The sequence below is a fragment of the Pseudonaja textilis genome, chromosome Z (genome assembly GCF_049901715.1).
Source record: "Pseudonaja textilis isolate UNSWEBS1 chromosome Z, rPseTex1.2, whole genome shotgun sequence".
Taxonomy (NCBI): domain Eukaryota; kingdom Metazoa; phylum Chordata; class Lepidosauria; order Squamata; family Elapidae; genus Pseudonaja; species Pseudonaja textilis.
Window position 1 is genome coordinate 124859442 of NC_142008.1, and position 11408 is coordinate 124870849.

Sequence of the window (11408 nt, forward strand, 5' to 3'; positions counted from 1 at the left end):
CCCTCCCTCCGTCCTCCTCCTGGGATGCTATGTGAGCACAAATCTTCCCCTGTTGAACTTTTGCCTGTTAAATTTTATTTTATTTTTAAAAGATTTTTTTTCTTCTTCTTCAAAATAGACTTCGGTGTCCGAGTTTCTCTTTCCTCTTCCTTCTCCTCCTCCTCCTTCCAGCCTGCCTTATTTTTATTTTATTATTATTTTGAATAAATAATGATATCGGGCCATGGGTGTATTTTGAAAATGGAATTAAAAGAGGTGCCCCTTTTCTGTTTTCTGTTTGCTTCTTGGATGGAGGAGTATCTCGTTTATGGGGCGTGGAGTTATATTTGGGGGGTGGGGGATTGGGCCTGGTTGTGTTTGTGTAGGGCAGTGTTTTTCAACCTTAGTCTGTTTAAAATGTCTGGACTGCAACTCCCAGAATCCCATGGCTGACTGGGGAATTCTGGGAGTTGAAGTCCAGGAATGCTAGCTGAAGAATTCTGGGAGTTGGTCCACAAATGCTGGTTGGGGAATTCTGGGAATTGAAGTCTATGACTGCTGGCTGGGGAATTTAAGACCTCTGGAGTTGAAGTCCAGAGGTCTTAAAAGTTGCTGAGAAATTCTGTTTTTCTGCTCTTGGCGTTAGTGCTGTTCTTCCTCCTCCTCCTCCTCCTGAGTCGGCCTGGGGCGCGTTCACGATGCCTGCCTGCCCTGGACGAGCCTCTGCAGGGCCTCCTTGTTAAACTCCATGCAGTGCCAGTCCAAGGACTCGGTGGTGTCCTGGGCTCCCAGCCGCAGGTACAACCTCTTTGCTCGCTGGTTGCTCTCCATGGTGCTCAATTTCATCACAGTGCAACCGGCGGCCAGCGCCACCTGCCAGGCCAGAGACAAATAACACATTTCACAGGTGACTCTGGCTAAACCAGTACCTGGCTTTCCACGGTGCAATAAGAAAATTGGCCTCCCCGCACCCACCCACCCGTTCCTCTAGTAGACTGCTACCGAAGCTGTGGGCTCTATGATCCTTATCTGACCCAGCAGGAAAGATAATCCTCGACTTAAACCAATCCCCCAGCGACCAAACCTCTGATGGGGTGCAAGCAATTCCTCGACTTATGATCACAACCGAGCCCAAAGCTGCTGTCACGATGTCCAGTAATTTTTGCCCGGTTTTGTGACCTTCCTTGCCACCGTCGTTAAGTGAATCGCTGCAGTTGTTAAATTAGTAATAGAGTTGTTAAGTGAACCTGGCTTTCCCCCATTTAGAATGGGGTCGTGGGAACCCCGGGACGCTGCAACCATCATAAGTATGAGTCACTTGCCGAGCGTCTTGAGTTTGGTTGTAAGTGTGAAAAATGGTCCTGTTTTTCCAGTGTTGGAATTTTGTGCATTCCCTAATGGTTGCAAGCCAAGGACTGCCTGTATCTGCCTTTCCTGAGAGAGGGACCACAATTCCTCATTTGGGGGAGTCCTGAAGAGACAAGGCCCTAGTCCTCAATGCCATCACAACTCAAATCTGGAAAAGGTTTTACATTCTGAACTTACTTCTGCCACTTTCACCAGCAGCTGTTTTCCGATTCCTTTATCTGGACAGAAGAAACCACAAGGAAGTTAGTGGGTTGCCCCAAAAAGTGCCTTGTCAATTACATTTCTTTCTTTCTTTCTTTCTTTCTTTTTCTTTCTTTCTTTCTTTCTTTCTTTCTTTCTTTCTTTCTTTCTTTCTTTCTTTCTTTCTTTCTTTTTCTTTCTTTCTTTCTTTCTTTTTCTTTCTTTCTTTTTTCAGTAAAAAAGCTCTAATAATTGCAATCATTTTCTTGGGAAACACTGGATTTTGCCCAGACTGAACCTCTCTCTGTTTTAGTGTTTTGCAAACTTGCCAACTATAAAATAGATGGACTTTAACTCCCAGAATTCCCAGCTGGCATTTCTTAAGATGGATGGACTTTAACTCCCAGAATTCCCAGCTGGCGTTTCTTAAGATGGATGGACTTTAACTCCCAGAATTCCCAGCTGGCGTTTCTTAAGATGGATGGACTTTAACTCCCAGAATTCCCAGCTGGCATTTCTTAAGATGGATGGACTTTAACTCCCAGAATTCCCAGCTGGCGTTTCTTAAGATGGATGGACTTTAACTCCCAGAATTCCCCATCCAGCATCTTTAAGGTGGACTTCCAGAATTCCTCAGCTGGCATGCTTTAAGATGAATGGATTTCAACTCCCAGAATTCCTCAATCCAGCACCTTTAAAATGAGTGGACTTTAACTCCCAGAATTCCCTATCTGGCATGTTTTAAGGTGGATGGACTTCAACTCCCAGAATTCCCCAGGTGGCGTGAATCACTCCAACTGGCAAGACAATATAACTACTACTAATCCGGTAGGCATTGCTCATCAAAATTGGCTTTTTAAAAAGATGTCATGGACTTAATTTGCTTATTTTGTCTGTTTATTCAAAGTATATGCGCCTCCCCCTCAATCTCACGATAATAAAGCAAACCTGGGTGAGTCCAAACACGATCATTGTTTAACCTACCCCGAAATTCCGGCACCACGTAGATATTTTCCAAATAGACCATTTTTCCATGGTTGACGCAATACCCCTTGTAGTACAAGGCGTAGCCGATCGGGCGCCCTGCGTTGGGGGGGCAAAATTATCATATATGAATTTATTTATCGCGTGGCGCATTCACATCCCATTTCAGTAAAAAAACAAAACCCACCAGAGTTCAAATACGAAATATTTTAGAAGTAAAATAACACGACTGGATGGCATCAGAAGCTAAATGTCAACTCATAAAATATATCTGCGGTCGTTTTAGAGTCACCAATAGAAAGGGAGGGGGGAGCAGTGCGGCAGCTTGGAAACCGAAAGTGCATTCCATCAATACTTTTGATTGTAAACTAGGGGACTGAAGTTTCTGCTTTGCAAAATTCTAGCTGGAGAGCCTGATTGATGACTCTGGGCTAGGGAGGTGTCCCATTGGAGGATATGAATTATGATACACCCAGGGGGTGGGAGGGAAAACCAGGGTCAAGGGTGACCATGAATGTTGGGTCTTAGAGTTGGCTACACCAAAAAAAACCACCCATGCCCACCCAGTCACATGACCATGCCCCCTAGCCACACACCCCTAGCCACGCCCACAGAACCGGTAGTAAAAAAAATTTTTTTTAATCCCACCACTGATTGGCGGGGCAGAAACTTCAGTTTCCTAGTTACTATCTTTGACAAACTTTTTAGGGAATGCACTTTCGGTTTCCAAGCTGCCGCACTGCTCTTTCAAACCCCTTTCCCCGCCTCCTTTTCTGTTGGCAATTCTAAAAAAGGCCAGAGAAATATTTTATGAGTTGACATATGATTTCTTGCATTTTCAGACTTTGAAGTTTTACGCGTGTGGGGGGTGGGGAATTGGGGTGGCTGGGAGCAGCTTTTACCTGGCTTGGAGGGGTTTTCGGGGGGCAGCTCAGCCATGAGACATTTGAAGAAAGGATCTTGGCTAAAGCCGTCAGCTTTCAGGTCTGGGGCAGGGAGGAAGAAGAGGAGGAGGAGGAAGAATGGAGGGAGAAAGGAGGAAGGGAGCAGGAGAATTAGGTAGAAGAGAGGAGGAGGAAGAAAATTAGGAGGAAGAGAAGAAAGGAGAAATGTAAGAAGAGATGGAGGAGGAGAAGGAGAAAAAGGAGGAAGAAGAAAGGAGAAAGAATGAAGGAAGAAAGGAGGAAGAGCGGAGGAGGTGGAAGAAGAGATGGAGATGGAGAATTAGGAAGAAGAGAGGAGGAGGAAGAAAATTAGGAGGAAGAGAAGAAAGGAGAAATGTAAGAAGAGATGGAGGAGGAGAAGGACAAAAAGGAGGAGGAAGAAAGGAGAAAGAAGGAAGGAAGAAAGTAGAAAGGGCGGAGGAGGTGGAAGAAGAGATGGAGAAGGAGAATTAGGAAGAAGAGAGGAGGAGGGAGAAAATTAGGAGGAAGAGAAGAAAGGAGAAATGTAATAGGAGATGGAGGAAGAGGAGGACAAAAAGGAGGAGGAAGAAAGGAGAAAGAAGGAAGGAAGAAAGGAGGAAGGGCGGAGGAGGTGGAAGAAGAAGGAGAAGGAGAATTAAGAAGAAAAGAGGAGGAAGAAAGGAAGAGAGAAGGAGGAGGAAGAAAGGAGAAAGAATGAAGGAAGAAAGGAGGAAGGGCGGAGGAGGTTGAAGAAGAGATGGAGAAGGAGAATTAGGAAGAAGAGAGGAGGAGGAAGAAAATTAGGAGGAAGAGAAGAAAGGAGAAATGTAAGAAGAGATGGAGGAGGAGAAGGACATAAAGGAGGAAGAAGAATGGAGAAAGAATGAAGGAAGGAAGGAGGAAGGGCAAAGGAGGTGGAAGAAGAGATGGAGAAGGAGAATTAGGAAGAAGAGAGGAGGAAGAAAGGAAGAGAGAAGGAGGAGGAAGAGGAGAAGGTGAAAGGAGGAGAAATGGAGAAGGAGAATTTGGAAAAGGAGAAGGAAGGAAGGAAGGAAGGAAGAGGAAGATGAATGGATGAAGAATGAAGGAAGAAAAGAGAAGGTGGTAGTGGAAGAAGAGATGGAGAAGGAGAATTAGAAGGAGAAGGGGAGGTGTAAGAAGAAGAGGAGGAGGAGAAGGAAGAAGGAGGAAGAGGAAGAAGTGATGGAGAAGTAGAGTTAGGAAGAAGAGGAGGAAGAATGGAGGGAAAAAGAAGAAGAGGTGGAGAAGAAAGGTAGAAGAGAAGGTATAAGGAGAGGAAGAGATGCAGGAGGAGAATTGGGGGAGGAGAAGATGGAGGAGGAGGGGTGCAGAAAGAAAATTAGGAGGAGAAAGAAAGGAGGAAGAGAAAGAGAACAGAAGGAAGAAAGGAGGAAAATTAGGACAAGGAGGGAAAAAAAGAAAGGAGGAAGAAATAAGGGAGGGAGAAGGAGATGGGGAGGAAGAGAAACAAACACTTATTTCAGAACTCAAACTTGCAAAAAGAAACCCCCACCCCAAAATCCTGGCTCTTCTCGCCCACCAAGCGCTCCCGATTTCCCCAAGGGGCGGAGGTGCCCACTCTCACTGGCTGTGCCCTCCACTAGCCGGCCAAGGGCTTCCCTCTGCTCTCTGCCCACTCCCCAAATTCCAGAAAGGTTGCCCTCCCCAATGCCACCCCCACGTGGGGAGGGGAGGGCTGTTGGCATTCCCCCACCTACCCCCTCCAAAAAAACTCCCTCTCCAAATCCTCACCTTCGGCGCTGATGGAGACTTCGTGCAATAAATTATGATATCCTGCGATTTCCTGGGGAAGGGGGGCAAAAATAGAGGGGGTTAGGAAGCCATCCTGGGGGCGGATGGGGGAGGGAATTGAACCCCCAAATTTCCAACCTTGTCCAGAGGTTGAACTATCGATTAAATAAATGATGAATGGTGATAATTCAATAGGAATATGTGCATGTCTGCTAAATGTAAGGAATAGGATTAAAATACTTTTTAATTTGCATTCAAAGGTACGACCTACAGAACAGGGTGATTAACATGAAAGTAACATATTGAAATACTGAATAGCCAAATTACGAAGGATTATAAATTGAACGCGCAAATCACAGAAGATTTTAATATCATATAAATGTTTGTATTATTATTAGAACTAGCTCGGTACCCGTGCTTTGCTACAAAACTGTGTGATCGGGCTTAGTTTTTGGGAGGAAAATAAGGGGGGAAAAATATCCGTCTCTGCCTACCAGCGTCCAGGCGTATTCATCTGGCTAGCGTCTTATCGGTGTGGGAGAGAGTGGAGGGCTGTTTGGAAACTGAAAGAGTATTTGCTGGGTGAGCAAGAAGGAGACAGCAAGGAGCCTGGGCGTGGCTTAGCTCAACCGTTCTGTAGTAAAGCTGCTTCTACTATGAAACTGAAACTCCTCTGCTTGTGTTTTGCCTTTGGAAGAGATTTCTTTTCAGGTGGGGAGGGGGAGTAGAACTCCTTAGCATCAGAGCGTGTTAATAATAATAATAATAATAATAATAATAATAATAATAATAATAATAATACTAATAATAATAATAACAACAACAACAATAATAATAATAATAATAATAATAATAATAATAATAATAATAATAATAATAATAATAATAATAATAATAATATAGGAAATACTCTAAATGCTCTGAGGGTCATTTGGAAAAATCATTTCTTAGTGAGCCCCTAGAAACCAAGAGAAACATAGGTGCCCAAATTTCAAGTTTGTAAGCTTTACGGTTCTGGAGATTTTGTGATGATGCGCGAGGGCATTTCCTTTTATATATATAGATTGAATAACCAAATGATGAAGGATTATAGTTGAACAAGCAAATCATGGAAGATTTCAATTTAACATAAATGTTTGTGTTATATCAGAATTATGTAAGCTTGCAAAATGTAATAAATATGATTAATAATATTCTACTTGTATTAAAAGGTATGACACTTCGAATAGGGTGATTGGCATAAAAAAATGGCACATCAAAACATTAAATAAGGAAAGATGATCATTTCATAAAAAATATGGGTATCATTACTGGAACTACATCTGCGTGTTAAAGGAAACCTGTGTGATTAATGCTATTTTATTTGTATCCAAATGCATGACACTCAGGTGCTACACTGTTCACGCATTGGTGTGTTTGTAAAATAATAAAAAACTTTGGTGGGGTTGTGTGGAAATATAAACAGCGCCCCAAATGCAGCAGGGAGGCTTAACAACAATTAGGAATTCCTCCAATGAGGACCTTTCGAAGATACGACGCTGAAAAAAAAGCGACGGGAGACCGTTTTTCACACTTAACGACTGTCACAGTCGCAAGATCAAAATTCAGCCACTGGGCCACCGACTCGTATTTACGACCATCGCAGCGTCCCTGGGGTCAGGCGATGCCAAGTCCAGGGGGGAGCTGGATTCACTTAAAATGCGTGTGACTCACTTAAAGGACTGCAGTGATTCACTTAACAACCGTGGCAACAAAAGATCACAAAATGGGACGCAACTCACTTAATGACTGTCTAACTCAAGCTATGGAAAGACTGGGCTCCGCTGCAGCTCTTAGTCAAGGAGCTCCTTTGAGAAATTAGGCAGGACGCCAAAAGGAAATTATTTTTGCTTCCTTGTTCTGGTTGGGATCCCTGAGTCTAATTAGGAAAATGGGGTTCCTTGCACAGTATTTAACACAATCACACAACTCAGCACCCCACAATCTCCCAACCTGGACAGGTTGAACCAAATCAGAGAGAAAGGCGCTGTCAGGGGCTGCTAATTCTGAATTTATGGTTCCTCTTTTCTAAGTTGAAGGAAAACCTCACCAAGAGGCCCTCCTCCGGCTCTTGGGGACTCCTTGTGGATTCGACCCGGGGTTTTTTTTCCGTTCCCATCACTAAATGTGGAACGGTTCAGGTGCCAGGTGTGAGTTCACCTGCCAACTTAAGATTCTTTGTTCTGCAACACACACACACACACACACACACACACACACACACACACACAAAGACAGACAGACGTATAGTTAGATATTGGGAGAGAGACAGAGAGAGAGAGAGAGACAGAGAGAGAGACAGAGAGAGAGAGAAAGAGAGAGAGAGAGAGAGAAAGCCTAGTTGAAAATTACAGACTAATCTCTTTATGCTGCGTCACCTGTAAAGTCATGGAATCAATTATTAACCAATCCATTATGCTCCACTTAGAGACAAACAACCTACTCTCCAATAAACAATTTGGTTTCAGGAAAAAACTATCCTGTAATCTGCAACTCTTACACTTGCAAAAACATATGGACTACACAACTCGATCAAGGCAAAGCAATAGACGCAATCTACATAGACTTCTGTAAAGCCTTTGATTCAGTGGTCAATGTCTGGAATCCTCTACCTGACTCTGTGGTTTCTTCCCCAAACCCCAAAAACTTTAACCTTAGACTTTCTACTATGGACCTCACCCCTTTCCTAAGAGGTCTGTAGGGGGCCTGCATAAGCGCACCAATGTGCCCGCCGTCCCTGTCCTATTGTTTCTTTTTATTTTTCTTGTATGAATCCATGTCATAACTATGTTTTTACTTATACCTATTATCTTGTAAGCAATTGACAAACCAAATAAAATAAAATAAATTAATAAATAAAAAGAGAGAGAGACGGAGACACAGAGAGAGAGAGAGAGAGAGGGGGGAGAGAGAGAGAAAGGGAGAGATACACAGAGAGAGATACAGAGAGAGAGAGAAAGAGACACACACAGAGAGAGAAAGAGAGGGGGAGATACAGAGAGAGAGAAAGAAAGAAAGAAACAGACTTAAAGCGAAAGAGAGAGAGAGAGAGACAGGGAGGGACAGACAGACAGACAGACACATAGACACAGACACACAGATATGATGGAGGGATGGATGAGCAGGTAGGTAGGCAGATAGATACCATAGAGGAACAAAAATAAAGACAGACGGACAGATCCTAAAATCATGGAGCTGGAAAGGACCCCGGGAGGTCTTCTAGCCCAACCCTGCTGCTCTTATACCATCCTGGACCAATTCTTGTCCAATCAGAAGGAAGGAAGGAAGGGTCATAAGAAAATTCCAAGAGGAAACCAGGGCAACACCAGCAGCAATAATTCTTGACTTTAAGATCAGAGGCTTACGGTTTTCTCATCATTTGGAATGTAAGAAATGAAATCGATGTAACAGGCAGAATTGCAGCCACACCCTTACATGGACGAGCCAGTGCAATGGGACCGAAGGACATCTAGCAGGTCCTACCAGGACTGCTATAAACCAAAGGGCGCCATGACCTCCAAACCCATCCTTCGCACTTTTCTTCTAACCCACACAGGCCCTTCACAACTTCCCTAACCGTCACTTTCTGTAAACACCTGGGCACATTGCTTGCCAGTTCCTCCTTTCCAAGGGGTTCCTCCTTCCTGTTTGAATCATGCAATTGCCGCAGGCTTTGCCCAAAACAGGAGGTTTCAAAGCTTGAGGTGGTTCAGCAGGATGACGAGAAGTTCTGGTACATTTTGAAACCACCTTATAGCTGAAAACTTGTGGCTTGTGTCTCTTTTTCCTTGGGTGGCCTGCTATCGCCCACAGAACTTGTGGGATCCAATAGACCAATAAGCTCTATTTTGGATTCCTAAGGGAGAAGGAAGGAAGGAAGGAAGGAAGGAAGGAAGGAAGGAAGGAAGGAAGGAAGGAAGGAAGGAAGGAAGGAAAGAAGGAAAATATTAAGGATTAGAAGGCTCCTTCTAGTCTTTCATTCTATTTTTCCTTCATTCCTTTCTCCTTCCTTCACCTTTTCTCCTTCCCTTCTTTCCTCTCCTTCCCTTCCCTTTTCTCCTTCCCATCCCTTCTTCCTTCCCTTTTTCTCCTTCCCATCCCTTTCTCCTTCCCTTCTTCCTTTTCTTCCTTTTTTCCTCCTTTCCCTTCCCTTCCTTTCCTTTCTCCTTTCCTTTCCCTTCTTTTCCTTCCCTTCCTTTTTTTCTCTTTTCCCTTCCCCTCCTTTCCTTTCTCCTTTCCTTCCCTTCCTTTTTCCTTTCCCTTTCTTTCCTTTCCTTTCCTTTTTCTTTTCCTTTCCCCTCCTTTCCTTTCTCCTTTCCTTTCCCTTCCTTCCCTTCCCTTCCTTTTTTCCTCCTTTCCCTTCCCTTCCTTTCTCCTTTCCTTTCCCTTCCTTTTTCCTTTCCCTTTCTTTCCTTTCCCTTCCCTTCCTTTTTCTCTTTGACTTTCCCCTCCTTTCCTTTTTCTGTTCCTTTCCTTTCCCTTCTTTTCCTTCCCTTCCTTTTTCTCCTTTCCTTTCCCTTCCTTCTCTTCCCTTCTTTTTTCTCCTTTCTCTTCCCTTCCTTCCTTCCCTTTCCTCCCCTTCCCCTTCCCTTCCTGGGACCCAAGGCCAACACTATCCAGGAGAATCAATGCGCTCCAATTCTGGCTCGAAGGAAGATTCCAACTTCTGGGTTTCGCTCAACCTCACCTTGATGAAGCTCATGAGAATCTCACAATCGTCGCTGGTGGCCGGACGGATGAGACACTCCATTGTTCTGGCTGGGAGGGACGCGGCAGCTCCAAAGTGGCACAGGACAACAGAGCCAGGACCTTTTCTCTCGTCCTGCCCTGCCCTGCCCAACACGGGAACCCTGGCCAGTGGATGATGGCAGAGGGCCAAGCGCTGCCAATCACGTGGAGGAAGGTGTGGCAATCAAACGTTCACGAACTCCGAAGGTGCCCAGAATGGTTTATGGATTTTTTTTTTTTTATTGAGGCTTTAATCCTGCCCTTTATGACTTTATAAGTCTGTAAGTTGGAACCTTGATAGAATAGAATGGAGCAGAAAATAAAAGAATAGAATAGAATGAATAGTACAGCATTAGAATAGAACAGAGAAAGGAATAGATAGTATAGAATTAGAATAGAAAATAATAGAATAGAAATAGAATAGAATAAGATTCAGAATAGAATAGAATAGAGAAAGGAATAGATAATAAAATATATAATTAGAATATAAAATAATAGAATAGAATAGAAATAGAATAGAATAGAGAATCGAATAGAATAGAATAGAGAAAGGAATAGATAATAAACTAAAGAATTAGAATAGAATAGAAATAAGAATAGAAAAGAATATAATAGAATTAAGAAGAGTAGAGTAGAATAGAATAGAACAGTAGAATAGAGAAAGGAATAGATAATAAACTAAAGAATTAGAATAGAAAATAATAGAATAGAATAGAAATAGAATAGAATAGAAATAGAATAGAAAAAGATTCAGAATAGAATAGAATAGAGAAAGGAATAGATAATAAACTAAAGAATTAGAACAGAAAATAATAGAATAGAAATAGAATAAAATAGGATTCAGAATAGAATAGTACAGAATAGAATAAGGAATAGAATAGAACAGAACAGAACAGAACAGAGCAGAACAGAACAGAATAGAATTCTTTATTGCCCAGCATTCTGTATTCTTTATTTGTCTTTGGTGCAGATGCTCTCTGTTCATGAAAAGAAAAAGGTTAAAGTCACAGTCGGGTAGTTCCTGGGCATGGAAGGTGTGGCTTCGTCGGGGTCTCCTCTTGAGTTGGGTGGGCTGAGGCCTCTCCAGAATCAGGTGACCAGGTGGAATGCGTTGCTGAGAACCAGTGGTTAAGAGGCTGGGCTAGAAACAGGGAGACTGGGAGTTCTAGTCCTGCCTTAGATATGAAAGCTAGCTGGGTGACTTTGGGCTGATCACCAGGAGACCAGGAGTTCTAGTCTTGTCCTGGCCAAGAAAGACAGCTAGGTTATTGGGCAAATCACCAGGAGACGGGGAGTTCTAGTCCCGCCTTCGGCACCAAAGACAGCTGGGTGATTTTGTGCCAATGACCAGGAGATCGGGAGTTCTAGTCTCATCTTGGGGAAGAAAGACAACTAGGTCATTTGGGGCCAATCACCAGGCGACCGGGAGTTCTAGTCCCACATTAGGGATGA

The 11408-nt window shown here is 43.4% G+C and overlaps 1 protein-coding gene across 1 annotated transcript; it reads right to left on the reverse strand.

The window, feature by feature from the left end:
* Positions 1 to 144: 144 nt before the first annotated feature.
* Positions 145 to 10089, reverse strand: LOC148124375 (thialysine N-epsilon-acetyltransferase-like). Its single transcript, XM_087916443.1, has 6 exons — positions 9916 to 10089; positions 5190 to 5241; positions 3414 to 3497; positions 2512 to 2610; positions 1525 to 1565; positions 145 to 852 (listed from the first exon to the last, which is right to left on the reverse strand). The coding sequence occupies exons 1-6, from the start codon at positions 9976 to 9978 to the stop codon at positions 673 to 675; spliced, it is 519 nt and encodes a 172-aa protein (XP_087772569.1). The 5' UTR covers positions 9979 to 10089; the 3' UTR covers positions 145 to 672.
* Positions 10090 to 11408: the final 1319 nt, after the last annotated feature.

What these genes read in the sequence shown, in the direction of transcription:
- LOC148124375 (XM_087916443.1), bottom strand. Translation starts at nt 9,978, where the DNA reads ATGGAGTGTCTCATCCGTCCGGCCACCAGCGACGATTGTGAGATTCTC. An exon ending in TTCTCATGAGCTTCATCAAG is followed by an intron (nt 5,242 to 9,915) that starts GTGAGGTTGAGC and finishes CCCCTTCCCCAG; the next exon opens with GAAATCGCAGGATATCATAA. An exon ending in TGCTGGTGAAAGTGGCAGAA is followed by an intron (nt 853 to 1,524) that starts GTAAGTTCAGAA and finishes CTGGCCTGGCAG; the next exon opens with GTGGCGCTGGCCGCCGGTTG.